General features: G+C 44.6%; 1 protein-coding gene across 12 annotated transcripts in view; it reads left to right on the top strand.

The window, feature by feature from the left end:
- NEBL (nebulette) overlaps window positions 1-23,878 on the top strand; it is an 874,906-nt gene that overhangs the window by 798,753 nt on the left and 52,275 nt on the right. For 10 of the 12 annotated variants that reach the window (XM_078663757.1, XM_078663756.1, XM_078663754.1 and 7 more), the window contains 2 exons: window positions 20,183-20,275; window positions 22,441-22,584. The exons of the other annotated variants lie outside the window; for them this stretch is intronic. In XM_078663757.1, the coding sequence (XP_078519883.1) occupies window positions 20,183-20,275; window positions 22,441-22,584 (237 nt within the window). The remainder of the gene's footprint in view (window positions 1-20,182; window positions 20,276-22,440; window positions 22,585-23,878) is intronic. 12 annotated transcript variants of the gene reach the window in all.

The raw sequence follows: 23,878 nt of genomic DNA, 5'->3' as shown, positions 1-23,878 counted from the left end.
TTTAAAATCATTGCAGTTTGTACAGACAATAATTGCGATTACAAGAAAAAGAAAAACTGTGAGCTGTGAACTGTGAGAAGGGAAATAATAATAATGATTAAAGTTCATTCTTGGGGTAATATATTTCTGATTCCTAACATACATTTTACAAAGCGAGTGGCCGTCTGAGGTGAGTCGCCCCTTATACACAGTTCTAATGCTTTATGACATGTCCTAATGTTGAATGAATGAATCAATGAATTGAGTTCTTATATAGCGCAGCTGCCACCCTACCGGTATCCTGGCGCTCAGACCTGAGAAGCCAACCTAAACATCAACCGATAGGATAAAGGGGAATAGAGGCGGGCTAGAAATCGTGCCTGGGGAAGAGCCAAGTTTTCAGGCTCTTTCTAAACTCAGCCAAAGAGTTGGCTTGTCTAATGTACTGAGGCAGCTCATTCCATAGATGAGCGGCTACAACACTGAGAGCCCTCCCCCATCCTAGAGGGTCTAACCCTGGTAGTCATCAATAGATTTGCGCTGGAGGAACGGAGCTGCCTCTTTAGGCAATGTGCTGCTCTGTAGGCAATGCAAAGTGATTTAAAGTGAATCCTTTCTTTGATGGGCAGCCAGTGAAGGTCTTTCAAAGCCAACGTTGTGGAGGACCCACGTTGCCTGTTTAGCACCATCTTTGCTGCCATAGACTGGACTCTCTGCAACCCCTGAAGAATATATTGCGGTGCTCCTAGATACAGGGAGTTGCAGTAGTCCAGCCTACTCAGCACAATATTCCTCAATACAAGTGAGCGCGAGTCTTTGGGAAGTAGTGGAAGAATCTGTCGTAGCATGTGCATCAATGAAAGGCACACGCTGACAGTCTTGTTAGCCTGGGACTCCATTTGGAGGTTATCATCCACCAAGACTCCCAGGTTGCGTACTGTTTTGGCTGGAACCAGAGGCTCCTCATCAGGAGTGAGTCTGAATTCCAGAGGTAGATGTTGGGACATTCTGGCCGTGGGGCAGTATACCACCTCCGTTTTCCTCCCATTAAATTGCAGAGAATTTCTCCTAAGCCATACCTCAGTCTGGCGCATGCATTCCTGGAACGTATCCATGGATACTGCTTGTTTTCCCTCCAGGGAAAACACCAATTGAGTGTCGTCGGCGTAATTGACCAGGTCAATGCCAAAGGATTTAATAATGGGGAACAGGGGCTGTAAATAGATATTAAACAATATGGGACTAATCGCAGAGCCCTGCGGTACCCCATGATGTAATGGGCACTATCTGGAGGTGAAAGGTGTCATAGTCACCATCTGCTGTCTTCCCGATAAGTAGGATTGCAGCCATTGAAGGGCCCGTCCTGACACACCTATCCTCTCCAGTCTTTCCACCAGTACTGCATGGCTCACTGTATCGAATGCGGCTAACATATCCAGTAATACTAGAATGGTATCATTCCCATTGTCAGCACGCATTCGTAGATTGTCTAATATGGTGGCCAGAGCAGTCTCGGTGCCGTGACCTGGACGAGATGGTTGTCTTCCAGATAACTTGAAAGAATTTTGCTGACTGCTTTTTCCAGGATTTTGATTGGGTATGGCAGAAGGGAAATAGGTCTAAAATTTCCTGGTGTCTTAGGGTCTAACAAGGGTTTTTGCAGCAGAGGTGTCACTACTGCCTGCTTCCACGCCTCAGGAACTATTCCTGCTTCCAGGGATTGGCTGCAAATTTGTCGCAGCCAGGGAAAGGTGTCTCGGCCAATGGTTTTCCAAATTTTGTTTGGAAGAGGGTCAAGTGGAGAGCCAGAGAAAGAAAGAAAGCCAGATCGGACTAAGCCAGAAGACCTGTAGGGCAATCAAAGGTCGGCAAATGCACAGGATGTGAATTAGATTTTCTTCCACTAGATTGCAAAAACGACAATTTGTAGAAATTCCTTTTTTATACTCCTGTCCACATTTGTACGCCATTAGTGGAATTAGGCCAAACCGGAACCGTATTAATTGGTGCTTAATGTATTTAATTGATGATGAAAGGTAGAGCGGTAGAGTTTTTGGAGCATAGAGTTTCGAGGCCCAACTGCCGTGGAAGAGCTTTGATACTGATTTGGCATCGTTTTCGTAGGACAAGATTTTTGCTTGCTTAGTAAGGAGTTTTAATGTCGTCTCTATGGGTAGCGATGCTGACCATATGTCTTGGGCTTTTAGCGAGTTCAAGCAGTATGACAGATATTTATTCCAAGATGTATCTGGATTGCTGAATAGTGACCATATAGTGCTCTTTAAAGTATGATGGCGAGCTAGTTTTGTCTTTAAACTATATCCTATAAACCTTGCACTCGTGACCCAATGTTGGGAGGCCAAAGAAAATTCCATTCGGATTTGAGCATGAGAGGTTGAATTTGGTAATAAAAACACTCTGCGGAAGCATGCTGATTGAGCTCTGTCTAGCCAGCTGGACATTTTGTCTTTGTAGGTTATAGCACCGAAAGCTATCGTCGGTAGAAGTTTTGCTCCTATCAATCTTATTAGTGGGGCGAGATCTGGAGAGAGGAGGGTGCTCTTTGTTCTAATGAAAGCTTCCTCCAAACTTCGGGCGACACTCTGCATTGCGGTAATGTGCGCGGTCGATCTTCCCTTGTAGTCTATCCAGACACCCAAATATTTGTATGTGGAGACTGAGTCCAGTGCCTTGCCATCGATAAACCAAGTGCTTTTTCTTATTTTCAAGGATGAGACTGTCATAACTTTCGTTTTGGCGATGTTAATCTCCAGTGTATTGTTGTTACAGTACTGTACAAGGGAGTTGAATAATCTCTGGAGTCCCACCTGGGTCTGATTGAGTAAGATGGTATCGTCAGCATACTGCAAGGTTTGGATCTTTGTTAGTTCGATTCGCGGGGGGAAAGCTCGACATCCGGCTAAGCATTTAGGGAGATCTGCTAGATACAGGTTGAAAAGTAGGGGAGCAAGGATGCATCCTTGTTTTAGGCCTCTGGTGGTTAAGATTTTGTTGGTTGTAGTCCATCTCGAGGTGACTCGTATTTTCACCCAGGTATCTGTATGTAACGAAATGAGAGCTTTCAATAAGGGCTGAGGAATGCCCCATTTTGTCAATTTATCCCACAATTTAGGGCGAATCACACTGTCGAAAGCCTTTCGAAAATCAATGAAACCCAGGTATAAAGATTTGCCTTTTGTGGCTAGTGTGGATTCTATCATATGGGATAGACAGATTAAATTGTCTTCAATATGACAGCCGTTTTGGAACGGAATGTGAACGTGTGAACGAAATTAAATTACAATTTTCAACCCAGGTTGTCAGTTCTGATAAATGGACACTCTCATACGCCTTTCCATCTACGTCAAGAAGGGCTATCATCCGATAGTTATCTGGACTGGAGGGACATGACATGTGTTGTATTTATGCTATGATGGTTAGATAGAATCCAAATGGTGAACTATTAGCCACACTTAAGCCACCCTCCATCTTTTCACTCAATTATTTGAGTGGAAAATAAAATAATTATTTGTATTAGATATATCATTGAAGACAGTATTGTGCTTTATGTCAGCAATGCGTAATACCCTTCCAGATAAAGTAATTCTGCAAAGACTTGTTTAGGTGTGGGCGATCTGTTGTAAGTTTAAAATGACTGTGATGAGGGAATCAAAAGTGTGTTTTTATTTTCTGAGGCTATTAGGGTTGGTGGTTCTAATCAGTAAAGCAATCTTATTAGAATGAGGACGACTTTATGTGAGGAACCGTAGAGTCAAACATTCTGAAGAGGAAAGCATTTCTGGCAGGTTTTCAGCTATTTAGGGGATTTATGGTCCATGAATTTACATTAGTATGTAGATAAACATAATCTTACTACTCTCCATCGACAGTGGACGGTAGCTGATTTGTTGATTGTTTCTTGCTTAAACCTGGTGGAATGAATGGTTAGGCACATTTTACTCTCGGGTACTCGTAACCAGAACCAGCATACACTGTAGAGTCTAGCTTAAAATCAAGACACTGGAAACTTTAAATTAATCCAGTGAATAAGCAAATACCTTTTTCTACCCTTCCCACACTTTTCTGTGCTCCAAAAGGCTACTCTCTCTGAAAACAATAAACCAAAAACTGCAATTTGTGATAGAAAGGAAACCCAAACATTTCTTCCTTAGATCAATGACAACAATACCAGGGGGGCATGACCATGCCAATGACCAAGATGGCCGACAGACGGTGGAGCTCTGGCGACGTTGGCTCTCTCGCTGCATGGATCATACTCAACTACCTATCTGACACCATCTACACAGTGGGAGCACACTGCTTCTAGCGGGATGATGCCGATTGCAGCCTCAAATGCCACCAAACCTGCCCACTAACCCGAATTCTTAGGAAAGGCCCTGCACAGCAGATTCTGTCCCACTCTCCCATAGTGCACTCGGCCCCTGCTGATGCAAATCCAGCCGTGGACAACTACCTCTATATCTATTTATCAGGTGGACACTACAGCATCAACTCTCCCTCACTAACTATAAGGACTTGCGCATATCTCATTCTAGGTCTCCATGATGGGTCGAGGGGACTGGAACTAACGCAAACTGCTCTTTGAACAGTCCAAACGTGCTTGACTCAAGAGCTCCTAGTTAGATACAGCTAAACCCCCAGAGAGAAATACATGCTCCAAATCTACAAGTGCAAACATTGATGGACAGAATGCAGTACAATGCCATACATTCACCCGAGTACAGAGATCTGGGCCTATATTTTTTTGCTCACCATGCCTTCCAGTTTGAACCCAGCCATATGCAAATCAGACTTGACCCTGTGCCCAATGGGAAAAGTCTAGCAAGAACTGCCAGGCCAGGTCCTCCCTGGACTGGAAACAAGCATCCTAGGACCGGTTTCAGGGTTTCACCCCTCATCCGCCAGGATAGGCTTTTTAGTAAAATAGCAGGTATGTAACTTTTGAGATTACTAGGCTTACACGGAGTAGTATACCTAGAAACTACTCTGGGACATTTCCTGAAAACTTGTAAGTAAAATAGTTTTTGTTAGATTATGCAATTTTAAAGAATTTGTTTAGATTCTCAAACTCCACACTTAGAAACTTTTCACAGAAAAACAGTCAATGTTACCCTACGGAAGAAAATAGTGTTATCGGTTTTGAGGGAAGTATTTGGTAGTGGGAGTTGAGGTTCTGGAGGTAGACTCAGGGGTCCCCCAGGGTCAAGAATGTACTCTGACGCCCTCAGCGGCACTAGGGCGGCTGGGTGCAGAGTGCGGTTTCGACATTGGGCACCCTGTTGTTTTCATTGGGGAACCTCCAGTTTGCAAAGACACCGCAGGCTTGGGGATGAAGGTCTTCTCTGGTCACAAAGTTCTGTGTACCTGTGGTACCATTTACCAGGGGCTGGCATGTGGCCAGAGATGCCAATTGGATTTAGGCTTCAATGCAGTTTTATGTAAATAACATAGGCCCTGGGTACCTGATTAGCAGGAGCCCAGGGCACACTCAGTCAAAGTACATCAGCAAATCAGCAAAAAGTGGGGTCAACCATGCAGAAAAAGGGCACTTTCTCATTCAACCCCCTGCCCCCCCCGACAAAGGCAAGAGGACAAGACTAACCTTTCCCTAGAGAGTCTTCATTTTCTAAGTGGAAGAACCTGGAAAGTGCATCTGCATTGGCATGGGCCGTCCCAGGTCTGTGATCCACTACAAAGTCCATTCCCTGTAGGGAGATGGACCACCCCAACAGTTTAGGATTTTCACCTTTCATTTCCATTAGCCATCTGAGAGGTATGTGATCAATTTGAACTAGGAAGTGAGTACCAAACAAGTATGGCCTCAGCTTTTTAAGGCACTCCAACGCTGCTCCCTGAGAAGAAGACTTATGCTTATAAAAGCAACAGGTTTGTATTGGCCTTCATCATCGCTCTGGGATAGGACCCCTCCTATCCCAAGCTCAGAGGCTTCAGTCTGCACATTGAACTGCTTGGCATAGTCTAGAGCTTTGAGAATTGGTGCTGAGCACATAGCCGCTTTCAGGGTGTCAAAAGCCTTTAGACAACTAACTGTACAGTTGACCTTTTTGGGAATCTTCTTGGAGGTGAGTTCTGTGAGGGGAGTCACAATGGACCCATATCCCTTCACAAATCCTTGACCAGTCAAGTCAAGGAATGCTGTAATTCGAGTCTGGGTTGTTGGAGCTGCACAGTCCAGGATGGCCTGGTTCTTGGGCTGTAAGGGTTGTACATGGCCTCCACCAACAAGGTGGCCCAAGTACCCCACAGTTCCCGGCCCTATCTGGCATTTGGATGCCTTGATATTTAGGCTTGCAGTTTGCAGGGCATTTAAAACCTTCCCAAGGTGGATCAGGTGATTCTGCCAGGTAGAGCTAACAACAACAATTTCATCTACATAAGCTGCACTAAAGGACTCCAATCTAGCAAGGATATGGTGCACCAACCTCTGGAAGGTTGCAGGTGCATTCTTTAAGCCAAAGGGCATACAGTAAACTGATAATGCCCATCAGGTGTGGAGAATGCTGTCTTGAATTTTGCTCCTAGAGCCATGCCAATTTGCCAGTACCCTGCAGTTAAGTCAAAGGTACTTAGAAATTTGGCTGCACCCAATCTGTCTATCAACTCATCTGCTCTTGGGATAGGGTGAGCATCTGCCTTGGTGACAGAGTTGAGCCCTCTATAGTCAAAACAGAGCCTAATTTCTCTCTTTTCACCCTGTGGATGAGGTTTGGGGACTAGAACCTAGCATCTTGCTGACTTCAGCTCTGATGCTTTCCTTGACATCATGGTTACACCAGTTTGTCTGACCAGGGGTCAAGGAAACTAGCTTTGCATAATGCTGCAAGACTAGCTTGCAATCAGTCCGCTGTTGGGCAGAGAGGGAGTCTGAAAAGACAACTCCTTCCACTGACCCATCTTATGGGCTGTGTGAGAGGAGGTCAGGGAGAGGTTCACTCTCTGTCTCCTGATCCTAATCATTCACCATCAGCATGTGGATGTTAGCCCTGTCATGGTAGAGCTTGAGGCGGTCACATGGATAACCCTTTTGGGTGTCCTGGTTGCACCCAGGTCAACCAAGTAAGTGACCTCAATCTTTTTTTCTAGGATATGGTAAGGGCCACTCCATCTGTCCTGAAGACCCAGGCTCCAAAACCCATACCTTTTGCCCAGATTGAAATTCAACCAGTGCAGCTTTTTAGTCATACCAGTGCTTGTGAAACTCCTGGCTGGACTCAAGATTTCTAGATGCCTTTTCCAGGTACTCAGCGATTCTGGACCTTAGGCCAAGCACATAGCCCACAATATCTTGTTTGGGTTCTTGGAGAGGCTTCTTCCAACACTCTTTTACAAGAGAAATTGGTCCCCTCACAGGCTGGCCAAACAGATGATCAAAGGGGGAAAACCATACTCCCTTCTGTGGCACTTCTCTGTAAGCGAAAAGCAGGCATTGTAAGAAGAAGTCTCATCTCCTTTTGAGTTTTTCAGGGAGACCCATAATGATGCCTTTCAATGTCTTGTTGAATCTCTCAACAAGGCCATTGGTTTGTGGGTGATAGGGTGTATTAAACTTGTACTGCACTCCACACTTTTTCCACATGTGTTTTAGGTAAGCAGACATGAAGTTGGACCCTCTGTCTGAAACCACCTCCTTAAGAAACCCTACTCTGTTGAAGACACCAATGAGGGCCTTGGCTGCTGCAGGAGCTGTGCTAGTCCTAAGGGGAATTGCCTTAGGGTACCTAGTGGCTTGATCCACTACCACTAGAATGAATTTGTTCCTTAATGCTCTTGGAGGTTCAAGTGGACCCGCTATGTCCACACCTGCTCTTTCAAAGGGAACCCCCACCACAGGTAGTGGTATTAAGGGGGCCGTTGAGGGGCCACCTGTATTGCCACTGGCCTGACAGGTGTCCCAGAAGCTGACAAACTCCTTTACTTTTTGGTGCATCTGGAGCCAGTAAAAATGGCTAACCAGCCTTTCCCAAGTCTTTGTTTGGCCCAGATGTCCAGCTAGGGGGTTGTCATGAGCTAAAGTTAGGAGAACCTCCCTGTACTTCTGAGGCACTACCACTCTCCTATTGGCTCCAGGTTTGGGGTCTCTGACCTCAGTGTACAGTAGTCCCTCTTCCCAATATCCTCTGTGGATACCACTGACATCTCCCTTTTCCTGTGCAGCAGCTTGCTGCCTCAGGCTTTCAAGAGTTGGAGTTCTGCCGTCCAAGGCACAGCTCTTCCCTAGAAGGTCCCCCTGGGCCTAGGAGTTCAACCTGGTGAGGGTCAAGCTCCATGGGCTTAGTTCCCTCTGGGGTGTCCAAGTCCTCTTCCTAAGGAGAGGGTCCTGATCATTTTGCTGTACAGAAGCTGGTACCCCAGTCTTCTTACCTTTTCCCTTGGAAGGTTGTGCCATACTTTAATGCTCCAAACCTTCTTTTTCACCCTGCCGCTTGCTCAGTGCTCTTGTTTTTACACACACACCAAATCATGAATATCCAGCATTGCTGCATGGGTTTTCAGTTCAGCCTCAGCCCATGCTGAGGTTTCTAGGTCATTGCCAATCAGACATGCAGCTGGTAGCTTTGGAGAGACCACTACCTGTTTCAGGCCAGTAACTCCCCCACCCCAGTATAATGTCACCATAGCCATTGCATGGTTAGTGGTAATACTGTCAGCATTGGTGATTGGGTAACTTCTCAAGTTTTGCTCAGGGGAAACCAGTGTGTCTCTCAACATATTGACACTGGCTCCTGTATTCCTCGGAGCCTATATCCTAGTTCCATTAATCCAAGGTTATTGTAAGTACTTTTTTAAGTTGAGTGGCCACACAGGTACAGTAGCAAACTCAACTTCCCCCTTCTGAAACTAGACCTGCTTCAGTATGCAACCTGATTTGCTCTTGGTACACTGGTGATCCCATCTGGAGACTTGCTACCCCAGGAGTAGCTGTAGTAGGACTAGGGGCCTTCTTGCTTGGGCAAGCAGCATCTACAGTTAAGTGTCCCAACGTCTAACAGTTGTTACACCAGGCCTTTAAAGGATAAAAGTTCTTTCCCCTGTACCTATTAATGGACTGGGAAGAGTTTTGGGACCCACCCCTTGTGCAGGTTTTTGAGGGCTTTGGAAGACTCAGGCTTTTTATCTTTGGGATTCTCACAACCTTTCCCCTGGGGAGGTTTTGTAATCTCTTTCTTTTGGTCACCCTCAGTGGTCGTTTTTGTCACCCTTGTCTTGACCCAGTGGTCTGCCTTCTTTCCCAATTCTTGGGGAGAAATTAGACCTAGGTCTACCAAATGCTGATGTAACTTTTCATTAGTGCAATTACTTAAAATATGTTATTTATAAACAGATTGTAAAGTCCAATGAAATCATGCACATTGTGTCCAGTTAACCAACTATCTACTGTTTAACTGAGTAGTCTACACATTCAATCCCTTTGGGGATTTTAGGATCACAACATTGCTCTTTATCCTTATTAAGTAAATTGCTGCCACCATTGATGGGTGCTAGGCCCATCTCTGCTCTCTCTCTCCCTTTCTAAAGCCAGCAACCTGGTCTCTAGATCCAGTCTTTTGGTCAGCCTTACTAAAGGTCTTCATGAAGGTGTTCAGGTAGGGGGAGCGTCTGATGTCTGCCAGGAGCTCGTTCCAGGTTTTCGCTGCAATGTGAGAGAAGGATCTTCTCCCTGCTCTCGCTCTCTGGATGTGCGAGGTTTCGGCTAGAGCGAGGTTGGAAGATCGCAGGCTTCTTTTGGGGATGTGGATGTTGATTCTTTCATTGAGGTATCTGGGTCAGGTGTTCTGTAGGCATTCGTAATGACAAACTCCCAGCAACATAAACTCTTAATGGCTGCACTGCACTTACAATGTCTTAGAATAGACTTACTAGTAGCAAAAAGAGGGGGTGGCTCTAATCAGCAAGGCTGAGCGCACAATGACAATATAACGAACAAGAGTGCCAGTGCTGATAATTATTACAAACAATCTATTTTAGTTCAGAATGTCCAATTTATTAACATCCGAAAGCTTCTGAATTTTTTCAAAAAACACACAACACGATTACCACATGATTTGAACAACAAAGAATACCATTATTGATGATTACAGGGACACGAACAAAATATGATAAATAAATATTCAAGCAATCAACCATTCATACCATCAACCATCCACATTTATTCCCATCCTTCCACCATACTGTACAGAATCATATACATACACTCCAACGATGTAATTAAACCTGTGGAGTGAAAAATGGGTCTGCCACTTCAATTTATCACAATATTAGATTTCCCGACATATATTATACCAGTACATGCAATTTAAACATCTGATATGTTTAAACAAATTATCCCTAAACCAATTATAAATCCAGGGGTTCTTTTTTATATGAAGCTTTTATGGCAGCACCAGAAGTCTACGCGTTTCAAGTCCCGGGGTTTATAGGGACTCTCATCAGGACCATAGAATTCTGAAATAAAAAAAGGAAATAGGGTACTTTCCTATTTAAGGCAACACTACTTGCAGCAATACTAAGTGACTACCACTATTCTCAAGCTTCAGCTTACCACTTTAAATCAAACACCACATGGTGTGAGCGTGCGTTTCTTTGTCCCCACAGAAGAACTGTAAAATATAAACAAGAAAAGAGAAAAACTCCAACTGTGACCACATCCATAACAGTTATTCAAATTGCTGCTGCTCAATTATACCAGACACTGAAAACCTGTCTTACCTATGTGGCCTCCTTAGTCAGTAGCCCCCACGCTATGTGTTATCCTCGCCTGGTGACCGTCTATACATAAGAAAGGAATGAGGAGGTTTTTAATATAATTAGTCCTCGTAAACATTCCACAATTATATGCGAAATTCTGTCCAACCATCTTACCTCCTGTCGCTTGTAGGCGCGGAGTACTGGTCATAAACTCCAAATTAGTCTCTCAATGATTGATTATTGGCTTCTGATGAATCTGTAATAAATGCCAAAACCTGAATTGTAAAATTAATTAATTTGGGTGAGTGTCAGAACAGTTTCAGCACTCCGCCCATCATCTCTTTGTGATTGCTTTGTTCTCCCTTAGTAGGCAGGGTATGCCCAGACGTGGTCCCCTTGCTCACTTTGCCACTGGATTCAAGCTAGCCTGACTGATGAGGGCTCTTAGCCGGAAACAGGTACCAGGATGCTTGTTGCCGGTCCAGGGAAGACATGGCTTGGAAGTTCAGGCTGGACTGTTGTCTTGAGGCACAGGGTCAAGACTGATTTGCAAATAGCTGTGTCGAAACTTGGTTGGCGAAGTGAGCTAAAGAACTATGATGGATTCAACCCAGATCTGTAACTGGGGGTGAGTGTCTGAAACTTTTCAGTGCTCCATCCATCACCTCTTTGTGTTTGCTTTGTTCACCCTAAGTTAGCAAGGTATGCCCAGACGTGGGTACCTTGCTCACTTTGCCACTGGATTTAAGCTAGCCTGGCCGATGAGGGCTGTTAGCCAGAAAGAGCTTGCAGGATGCTTGTTTGCAGTACAGGGAAGGGATGGCTTGGCAGGTTGGGCTGGACTGTTCACATGAGGCACATGGTCAAGACTGATTTTCATATAACTGTGTCTGAACTGTGGTGGCAAAGTGAGCTAAAGAATGATGGATTCATCACAGATCTGTGACTGGGGGTGAGTATCTGAAAAGTTTCAGCGCTCTGTCCATCATCTCTTTGTGTTTGCCAAATCTACATTAGTGGCACTGCTGCTATAATGGCTCAACTCTGAGTCAAGTTACGCTCCATTGATGCTCATTTCGACGCCCTCCCCAGTCACATTGTTCGTATGGGTGAGTGCCTGGATTATCAAACCATAAGACTTGGCTGCTGAGCTGCTTATCTCTGGACTGGAGGATGGAGTGACAACCATGGTGAAGCACGTGGAAAACCTGGAATACATCCTAAAAATGGTAGCAATCACAAACGAGGACCTAGAGGCATGCACCTGTAGAAATAATATCTGCATATTGGGCATTGCGGAATCCACGAATATGGGGCGAACGGATACATTACTTGAACAACTCCTTACAGATCTTTTTGAATGTGGCAGTTTCACGCCTACATCCCTAGTGCAGCATGAACACAGATCGCTAGGCCAGAGACCAACAGCAGGTGCACCCCATCCCTAATCATTGCACTTCTCCTTTGTTACAGGGACAGTGACACCACGCATATATAAGGCTGCGAAAAAGGTCCGCTACTATATCAGGGCTCCACCATTTCATTATTTCCTGATTTCACCATCACTGTTCAAGTGGTGGGCTGTAAATGATCTGATGTCAAAACCTCACTGCACAAATTAGTCTTCAAATATGCCATGCTATATCCCATTCAGTTACGGATTGAAGTCAATGGGAAACCCTGCTTTTTTGATACTCCAGTAGATGTAGTAGACTTTTGCAAACAACATTCTGTCAATAACTCCTCATACAGGCAAAATTCTCCAGAGCGCTCCCGCTCCCCAAACCCTACAGCACAGTCATGTCCTGTCGATGGTTGCTTCTTCCACTGCCTAAACTCATCACTGACAGACCCATCAAAGACTCCCTTTCTGGGTGCAATCGCTGCATTTGCCCCCTCCTTGATTTGATCCTATGCTTATAATGCTCCTACCCATTATATTGCACCAGCAATCCTACCCTCTGTTTGCAGGTATCCCCCGACATGCAAACCATATAATCAAAGTGCACCCCAGTGGTGTATAACACAATGTTATTTAAAAAGATGTTTATTGTTGTTTTGTTTGTTCTTGGGTTTATGGTTGTTTTATTGTCTGTGTTGGTGGAGGAGGGTATTTAGAATTTGTAAAGATTTTTGTTCTGTTTATTTTCTATTGTCTGATGGATTCCTATTACATTTCCTACGGACATGGCACACCATTACACATGCTATTCCTTTGGATGGTATAACATGACTATTGGAAGAGAATGGTAGAATTACCCTTCTCACTTGGAATATATGTGGCCTTAATAATCTATCTAAGGGAAAACAAGTCCTTTCATAACATTCCCGCCTTAGGGTCAAAATAGCTTTTCTCCAAGAAACTCACCTTCCTTCCCATGACTCCCATACATTTGCAAATCCTCAGGGAGCACACCATTATTTTTCCTGTTATAGCTCTTATTCGAGGGGGGTATTCATACTCGTATATAAAAGTAACTCCTATTCCCTCACTACCAGCTTCATTGACCCAGATGGCTGTTATATTGTATAGGCTGGAGTCTTGACTGACAAACACATTTTATGATTAAGCAAATATAGATATGCCTAGGTTATTTTAGGATATATACTTGCTCTTTGGCTGAATAGAGGTGGACTTTATTGGTTTCAATATGGTACAGAACCCGCTGGAAAGACCATCAGCACACAAGCAAGTGGTAAACCATGTGCTTTCGGGGTCCTGCACGTTGCTGAAACCTTTGCTCTCCACGTCAACTGGAGCATGCGTCACCCCTCCACCTCTGATTATACTTTTCATTCCGTGCCCCATGGTGTGTGGACAAGACTAGACTATTAGCTCCTCTCTGCAAATGCCACACACTGGACAAATGATGTAGCACATCTTCTGTGTAAATTGTCAGGTCACTGCTGGTTTGATTGGTACTACAGATCCCATACGGAGGCGGGCTGAAACGCAGTGGTAGTTTCCGGGAGAAGCCCTTCATGATGTAGTCTTTCACTCTGAACTACACAACAAGGTCATAAAGTACTTTACCCTAAATGCAGGCTCAGTCTCGACCCAAGCTGTCCTTTGGGAGGTCTTTAAAGCCTATATTCATAGAATATGCATTTCGAAACATGCGGGGATCCTGCAGGACATATGTTGCCAACTAGCTTGAGTCGATTCTAAGCTGCCAAATATCGATTGAGCGGACTCTCACCTCAATTGTTCTCCTCTACTACACTGACTCTCAATCTTAATGGCCGAGTTTTGAGATCTGCTGACAGGGAAATAGCATATTTGGAGAAACACACCAATGCCAGATGATACGGTGAGGGAGAACTCCCTTGCCATACCTTGGCAATCACCTTAGTGGCTACATCACAAAACTGCACTCTTCCACTACTAACAGCATCTCTGATAATGTGAGCATAATGGCTGAACTCTTGTGCTATTATGAGCAGCTGTATTCCTCCTGCTCATCCGACCCCTCAGTGGAGATCTCGGCTAATCTTGCAGAGATCACGATGATATGGGCAACTGATGGTCAACATTGTTTTCTGAGAGAGCCTATCACCTGTGTAGAAATGGCACTACCCAAAAATGCCCTTGGTGGGTCCTAAGCCCAAGCCTAGATGGTCTCACAGTACCATTCTACAAAGCACATAAACATCAATTTACACCTCATCTCCTTGCCATTCATGCTGAATCTCAGGAAACAGGCAGCTTAGCATGCACTCTGCGTGAAGCTGTGCTCACGCTTCTACTGAAATCTGGCAAAACCCCAACCAATGCACCTCCTATTTCCCCCTCTCTCTCTTCAATATTATCAATAAGATTGGAGCCAAAATTCTCGCCTAGACTGCCTCTATTATTCGAGAATGTAATCTCTCCCGTCTCTCAGTCTTTGTCACCCCCATACCCACCTTACTTTATGTACAGATGATATTTGCAGTACTAAATAGAATCTGACCTCCACAACAGTGGTCTTTTTGGATATTAAGAAGGTGTTTGACTCCTCGGAGTGGTCCTTCCTGAGGGATATGGTGATCAAACTAGGCCTTCCTTGTGGCTTCATCTCCCTGGTCATGCTCCTTTATTTCTGCCCTGTGGCTCAATTATGGTTGAGGGGTGATTTACTGGTACCTTCCTTGTACATAGAGGGACCAGACAAGGATGCCACCTCTACCCACTCCTTTTCATTATTGCAATGGATCCCTTTGTTTGCCACCTTCCCAGAAGACTAGAACCAAGCATAGATCAACCTCCTGCTGAAGAAACTTTCTGCTGACCCAATGGATCTCAAGAACTACATATCCCTTTCTCTGCTCCCCTTCCCAGCCAAAGTCATTGAGAAAGCCATCAACACCCAACTCTCTACGTACATTGAAACGAACAACATAGTCCCACCCTGTATGTGTGGCTAATACGGTCCGCGCGTCGCAGGCTCTGTGCGACTCCCTGGCGGGCGCTTTTGAGGAGAAGACTGCAAAGATCTCAGAGGGCCTAAAAAACCCTTTGCCTGCTGCTCTCGGCTTGGGAGCTCCGGTTAGCCCGTTCAGTCGATCCCAGCCAGTTGCTTCTAGCCTTGGCTTGGGAGCTCCGAACGAGTTACCCAGTCGACCCCAGCCGATTGACTCTGCTCTCATTTTGGGAGCTCTCGGTTCGGGAGCTCCGGTTAGCCTGCCCAGTCGACCCCAGACGGATGCCTCTGGCCCTAGTCTGGGAGCTCCGGGCAGTTCACCCAGTCGACCCCAGCCGAGCGTCCCTGTCCTCTGCTTGGGAGCTCCGGATACCTCCTCCAGTCGACCCCAACTAAGACTTTTTCCCTGTCCCTCTTTTGAGGAATTCTGCAGCCTGGCACATACAGTGTCCTCGGGCTCTCCGCTCGACCCACTGCCTCCCAAAGTCTGGAAGGTTTTTTACGCAGAACTCTTCTAGCCTTTGTTTTCCATCTGTCTCCAGTCTTTGGAGTTGGCATCTGTGCCCGAGTGCTGGAAGTTAGCAGTAGTGTCACCTCTGCTCAAGAAACTGGACCCTGCCTGTCTTTCCAACTATAGGCCAATCTCCTTGCTCCCTTTTCCTATCAAGATCCTGGAAAAATGGGTGACTCGTTCACTCTCAGGTTTCCTGGAAAATATCGGTTGGTTCGATGAGGCACAGTTTGGCTTCCGCCCCGGGCACGGGACGGAGTCCGCGCTGGTAACCTCCATTTCGCTCTGAGCCAAGGAGAGTAGGGCAGGGGGTCCCACAGGGCTCGGCCATCAGCCCTATACTTTTTAATCTGTACCTGCGCCCCCTGGTCCAGCTAATAAAATCTTTTGGTGTCTCGACTTTTAACTACGCCGATGACACCCAGCTGGTCTTTTCTCTCGAAGGAAACAACGCGGTCTCGCTGGAGACTTTTCATCGCTGCATGGCAGCCACAGCGGACTGGCTACGGGCTAACTCCTTACAATTCAACAGCTCTAAGACGAAGGTGCTCAATTGTTCCATAGACCGGATCCCGCGGGCACTTCCAGAGAACTTCTGGCCTGACACCTTTCTCGAGCCAGTGTCGGCGGCGGAATCAGCTCGTAACTTGGGGGTGATCTTCGGCCCAAACTTACAGCTTGACATGCACGTCAACAAACCACCTCTACGTGCATGATGCTGTTACGCATGTTGCGTAAAGTTCTGCCCCTTCTCCCCGCTCAAGCCAGGCCGGAAGTAGTTTGTGGTACCATACTAAGTCGTCTTGACTACTGTAATGGGCTACTTCTGGAGGCCCCAAAAAATCTGCTGGGGAAGTTACAACGGGTGCAGAATATGGCCGCCAAGTTGGCTCTCTCCCGCCCTAGGTTTAGCTCTTCTACTCTAGCTTTAAGAGATCTACACTGGCTCCCGGTACATCTGCGAGTGCTGTATAAAGCTGCGTGTTTGGTGTTTAAGGCAGTACATCAACAGGGTCCAATACCTCTGCAAAATATGTTTGCCTGGTACTCCGCCTCGCGGCCCCTCCGCTCTTCCTCGGCACAACTGCTCGTAGTTCCGAGGTTTCAGAGAGTTAGGATGGGTGGCCGCTCATTCAGTGTTGCAGCGGCCAAACTTTGGAACTCCCTGCCACTACCCTTGAGAAGCCACAGGGACTACCTTCTGTTCAGGAAAGCGTTAAAAACGCATTTGTTTCCTAAAATTGCTTGAGCAGTGAAAAGTGCAACTGTTTGAAGATCAAAGCGCCAGGATGCCCTTTGGGTGACAGGACTGCACTTTATAAGTATACAAAATAAATAAATAAATAGTGGACCTCTACTAATCGGGCTTCAGAAGCAACCACAGCACCAAGACTGTTCTCCACGCCGCTCTTCGACCGAGGCAAGACTGCCGCCCTCATCTTCCGGGACCTCTCAGCCACCTTCAACAGCTTCTTCCACCACACCCTCTGCACAAGACTCCATGACGCCGGCATCTGTGACAAAGCCCTAGTATGCATCCGCTTCTTCCTCACCAGCAGAATGCAGAGAGTCAGACTTCCACTGTTCAATCAGAACCCAAAGAGATCATCTGCGGAGTGCCTCAGGGATCCTCCCTGAGCCCCACCCTCTTCAACATCTACTTGGCACCACTTGCAGACATCCTCAGAAGCCACAGACTCAAGATTGTCTCCTACACTGACAACACCCAGCTGATTCTCTCCCTCACAGATGAACCCACAGCCTCCAAGAGCAAATTGCACAACAGGGTGAAGGTAGTCACCACCTGGATGAAGGACAGCTGCCTGCCTCAAGCTTATCTCAAACAAGACTGAAGTCCTCATCCTGTGTCTCGTCCCCTTCTGCCTTGGATGACTCTTGGTGGCCTGCAGCGCTCGGAATCCCTCCATCACCCACGTACTACATACGAAACCTCGGTATCATCCTGGACTCCCCTCTCTCAATGAACTGCCAAATCAACGCTGTTTCATCCTCCTGCTTCCAAACGCTCCACCTACTCCATTAGAGCTTCAAGTGGATCCTCACTGAGTCCAGGAAAATGGTCGCCCATGCGCACGACAGAAGCAGACTCGACCTCAGCAATTCACTCTATGCCGGCAATTGCACCACCTAGAAACTCAAAACTGCAGACAGTCCAGATCACCTCCGACAGACTCATCCTGAACATCCCACACCACAATCACATCACCGGCTGTTTTATAGACCTTCACTGGCTCCCTGTCAACAACAAAAATCATCGTCCAGCTTCTCACGCATGCCTACAAAGCCCTCTACAATGCTGGACTTGAGTAACTCAACCACCTCCTCTCCTTCCACACTCCCACCAGAAATCTCTGGTTTGCCCAACAGGCCATGGCCACCATCCCATGGATCCACACGACCCCGGTTGAAAGAAGATCATTTTCCTACCTGACTGCGAAGACCTGGAGCTCCCTCCGCCTGCACCTCAGGCAATCACCATCGCTGCCTCAATTCAGGAAGGACCTTTAGACCTGGATCTTTGACTGAACCACCCACCACCTCACTCAGAACCTTGAGACCCTCACGGGTGACTAGTCACACTTTATTACATTACTGGTTGATTGACCTCCAGGAGAGGCATATGCATCACAGCCTCCAAATTATGAATGGCCCCCTTTTGTTGTTCATGTATGCTGACAGCATATCACTTTTCGTCCGTAACCCCTCCGATAATCTCCTGCCACTAATTCCCAAAATTCTGTGATTTGGGGGCATCTCTGTTTTACACATTAACTGGGCAAAATCAGAGCTCTTCCCTCTTACTGACTGCACTTAACCAGTTTCCATAGAATATCCCCTAACATGGAGTGCTGACTCCACCAAATACATAGGCATACATCTACGCAGGGAAAAAGATCATTTCCTTCAGCTCAATTATGGTCATACCATCGACAAGATCTTAGCACAGGTGGAGCGATGGATTAAACTCCAGCTTTCCATGGCTGGATGTGTGGCGATATTCAAAAGGGTTTCCTTCCCCATTTCCTATACCTCTTTCTTAAAATTCCCATACCACTGATGCAACATTTCTTTACTACTTTATGCAGTCTCCTGTTATGGTTCAATTGGCCCAGATACAAACCCTGCATCCAATGGAATACATCCACCCACACTTATGTGTTGCTTTTTCGGAATACCAGACCCTCAACTCTATTATCTCCCAGCACAATGGCAGTATGCATATCGTTGGCACCAGCCTGATTCTTCGGTCCCCTATCTCAAATCGGAGAAAGATCAACTCTGAGACCTGCCATTATCCTCCATGATAGGTAAGGGAATCACCATGGACCTTTCCAATATACAAATGCTATTCACCACTTGCTGGGCATGGTGAAAACTCTCCCATGTATTAGGAGAAGGCATCCTTTATTCACCAGCTCTGTCCCTGATTGATAACCCCTGGTTGCCTCTTACACCTGAGAAACTAGTTCAAAGCACCTTAAAACGCCATGACCTACACATCGTGGGGGATATCTTTACAGATGGCCATGTCCTAACACATACTTATGAAACTTGTTTTCAAAACACCTCTCATATGGAACACTTTGTCACCCTAGAGACTTCACAATACTTTCTGATCCCAACCTTTGTATCCTTTAGCTCCGGACAACTTCCCTCCATTAACACTTATTTATTCTGAAACTGATGGATAATGGTTGGTCTTTCGGTTATACCAAACCTGTTTAGGCGAGAAACCTGAATCCTCCAAACACACTAGGGTAGGCTGGGGAACTGATCAGGGACATCCACTCTCTGACAATGTTTGGTATTCATGCTGTTCTCAAACGAAGCTTATATCTATCAATCACAAACACAAGCGTCTACATTTTAAATTTCTACGTCAAGCTTACACCAAACCCAAAAAACTACCAACGTTTGATTCCACACGCTTGTCCCAGTACAACAAATGCCGTACCACGGACACTGATTTTGCACACTTGATCTGGGCATGCCATTTTATAGGACACTACTGCATCACGATATTGTCCCTAGTCTCTGCTATGACAGGAGTTATGATTGCACCCACCCATTTGGTGGAACTTCTGGGATACACCCATGATGTCCCCAAGAATGTCTATAGCTGCTTATAATGTGTGAAAAAGAAGCAAAGAAATTGAGTTACTTCTGGATATTAGTTCAATGACAAACTTTTAGAAATCTTTTAATTCCCAGGCAGACTTCTGCTGTGAATTATGCATTTTAATACCATAAATGATGTACATTTGTTTGCTTTAAACCTGTACATACTGGTTTTAGTTATGGTAAAGAGGCAATTTTTTTCAAACTGTAAATTTAAAGTGACACGATGAGAAAGTTACACAGAGTGCAGTGGCATACTGCCAAAAATAAATAAAAGGGGCCTACAGAGCTGACTGACTTTTGACGCTACAGATTACAAAGTAACCTCTCTTCTTTTGGTATTTGTCTATTTGTTGTACTGTGTTGAATTTGAATTCAAAATATTTTAAACCAGTATCCTAAAACTTTCTTTTGCTGAAAGACCTTAAAGTGTGGCGCACTGATCCTGGCTCCATATTTGACATCGACCCTCTGGAAGACAATATTCAATCTAGAAGTCTCCATACAATTACGGGTATTCCTGCACACGATTTGTGTGAATGATCACATCTTGATCACTTCTTGATCACTTCTTGCATGCATATATTAACACTTGGCACCGAATGCATTTGGAAAATGGATGACAGGCAACGTTAATATAAGCATATTTCATACATAGAAGTAGCATCTCCTGTTATTTTGAAACGTATTTGCACTAGAAAAACTAACAGGCCCTTCTTGTATCAGTCCACCTTTTGTGGCTTTTTCTCACCTTACTGTGCCTTCACCGAGGAATTGTTCTGGCTACTTAAACGCTTCAATATTTTGGACCAGCACAATTGTGTGCAAACAATCAACAGGAGCGCCTCACACACCTCGCAGGTGTTAGGCTTCATCATTGGCCATCCCATGTTTGTCAAAGTATCCTCTAATGGCGAACAAGCCCATGTTAGGGCAATAGTTCCAATATCTGTACGAAACTAAGGTGGAAAGGAAAGAAAGGAGATGAAGAAGGGGGGTTCAAAATAAAAATCTCTACTGCCTGCCAGTCACTTTTTTTTACATTTTTATTCATTGGTGGTGGAGGGATAGTGAAAAACATGAAATATAGGACAATAATAACTCTGTTCTGGTGCAAGCTGTCCACTAAATCAGGTCAACATGTTTCAGCCCTGTAAGAGGCCCATAAGGGGTCCTGATCCTTCTTCAGGACCATCATGAACCCAGAATGTCTCTGTGGTGCTTACCTACACAATGCATACAATTTTCTTTCATAAAATACCTGCTTGACATGTGGTCCAAATCGGGTCCTTCAGACTCAGTAGGAACCTCCTCCTTAATGTTTAAGTATTGTACCTCATGAAGGGGTGGGGGAGGGAGTCCTGTAGTCACACCTTTGTCAAGGTACTCCCTCCCTGGATACCTAACCTGTATCACTGTCCTCCCCCAGAGAGCGCCTTCTCCCTTGTGTGGCACACTATGTCCAAGAGAAATCCGGGATCCATTATGGGGCCATCATAAAAATTAAAATAAGTGACTAGCAGGTGGTAGGGATTTTTATTTTTAACCACCTCTCTTTTTTCATTTCTGTCTTTTTCACCCTCATTTCTTACTAATATTGGAACTATAGCCCTAGCATGTGCTCGTTCTCCATTTGCGGAGTCTTTGGTGAGCGTGTGATGGCCAATTATGAGGCCTGACACCTAGGAGGTGTGTGAGGCCAGCCTGTTAATTTTTTACACACAATTTTGCTGGTCCAAAATGTCGGAACATTTGAGTACCAGAGCAATGCCTCGGTGAAGGGGCACCTACACTGTAAGGTGAGAAAAAGCCACAAGAGGTGGGAAAGATAACAGAATAGCCTGTTAATTTTTCTAGTGCAAATGGTTTTTTGAAAGGAGAGACCAAATGTTGGTCCCTTGCCCTCTGGGCGAACTCGCTCCCACTCCCTCTGACCCATTAGTGATTGGGTCACATGTGATGAATATTTTGAAATTCATGTCATAAATATAATTCTATTTCCAAAACATTTCCAGCAATGTCCCTGGCCGCCATAATTAATTTTTGTGCTGGAGGATAAATTAATTTTTTTACATGCATGCAGACGTGTACATCATGGTCAGTATCCAAATTGCTTCAATAAAAGTTAAATTGTTATTACATGCTTTTAAAAACATGCTAGTTAGTCACCAAATATTCAAACCCCAGCTATATGTTGATAGTCTTCCTCTATGAGACTCTTCTTAAAATATTCAAGAGTTTACTATCCACGTGAGCCAATTGTTTTAGAGTTTGCTAAATTCATGTAATCTGTCAGACAGAGCACCTAATACTGGTTCACTTTCATATCACAATTGAATTTAGTACAAATAAAGAACTTAATACTACTATTTTTGTTTCGATAAGCTAGTGGAGTAGAAATATCACCTTGCATGAATACCTGTATAGGCTACTGTTGAATGTAGTTTTAAAATGAACATGAAGCAATCTTCCCAAAACCGTTCGAATTTGAAAACCCTATTTTAAAAAAAATTGTTACATAGAGCATGTTGATAACACAGATTCTAACTTGCTATGCCTACACTTTAGGGCACTCCTTATTTTAATTTATCTCTATATGTTGAATTTTTTCCCTATTGTTATTTAAGCCCATAACTACTTTCCATACGGCGGTTTGTATAACTTTTATTACTATTTTAGAGAAAGCAAGTCGCTTTAACAAACAGCAGCAGAACTCCTCCAGTGTAGCTGAATTAAGCGTGGGGGATGACACGTCGGAGTTTTCAGAGATGAACCCAACTTGTTCCTACTACAGTGAGGGAACAAAACGATCTTTTGGAGGAGGTATCAATGACTGTTTATACTAACTAAGCCCAGTGTGATGTCACTAAGAGTATACTGAGAGCACATCTATCTTCATCCTTACTAATTGCACAATACCTTAAGTCAGTCCTGATTTAGAGCTACATTACTATGAAATTTTGAAGCAAACTTCCAACGTCTTGTCACATACATTGTACTGATGCAATGCCAATTTACACTTGTAAGAATTTGATTTAAGATATAACAAGAAATTGGGCATCAGCTCAAATATAATATTTGAAATCTGTAGATGCTCATCATTTGAAAAACGTTTTCCAAAATTGTGCGTTATGACATTTTGTGCAGTTTTCAGCAGTATGCTTGTTCTCACACATTATGTAGCCAAGCTGTAGATATGAGCTTGAACCACTGTCATGTTAGTATCTTGGATTACTTTTCTTTTATGCACAGCATGTTTCTAGTTCCTAGGCAGAGATACCTATTTTATTTCTTCAGAAGGCCTTCTATATTTCTGGGACACAGAGGGGCACTTGACCAGTATCTGTTGGGATAAATGTTGAGTTGTAACTTGAAAGCCTTCCCAAAGATGGCCTAGGTTCTCCCACCACGGGTCAGAAACTGTGTTCATCTTGAAGCTATCATCTCTGCAACTTCTTATATTGTTTCTTAAAGTAATCATATGACTATCACACAGTTTATTATGAAAGGAAAAAACCTCATTAACAAATTCAGTCTGTTGAGATTATCTAATAAGGGTTCCAAATGCAATCAAATTGAAACACTGACTGTTTCTTTTGCATTGAAACTGAAACAAAAAAAGTCAATGAAGGTTAGTGTTAAGTAGCCATTGTTTCAATTATGTCTGCTAAATCACCTTTGTTGGAAAATGTCCCTCGCTGAAGAGTCATCCCAAACTTTTTACCTTTCTCATTTTCCTTTTGTTGAACTTTTTTTTTGGCCTTAGGACTCTGAGCACTTTACCACTGCTAAACAGGGTTACAGTGCATGTGCTTCCTCCCTAAAAATGTTGACATTAGTGTGTACCTGATTGGTATATTTAGGTTACCTTTAAGTCACTTGTGAAGTGGTATACAATATACCCAGGGCCTGATTGGCTTTTCATCAGATAAATATTCTCTGTTTTTCTAAACCTGTGTGGAATCTTTTTTTGGCTTATTCATTGTGTTACTGTGTGTGTGTATTTGTGTGTGTGTGTGTGTATTGAACAAACACTTTACACATTCAGCCTGATTCATGAAAAACGGCATTTGCGAGTCTCAAATAGCGATAAAATGCGAATCGCTATAGAGAACTC

Source organism: Lissotriton helveticus, chromosome 10 (assembly GCF_964261635.1).
Source record: "Lissotriton helveticus chromosome 10, aLisHel1.1, whole genome shotgun sequence".
NCBI classification, from domain to species: Eukaryota; Metazoa; Chordata; class Amphibia; order Caudata; family Salamandridae; genus Lissotriton; species Lissotriton helveticus.
Note: the sequence above shows the minus strand (reverse complement) of the source record. Positions and strands in the feature narration are given on the sequence as shown.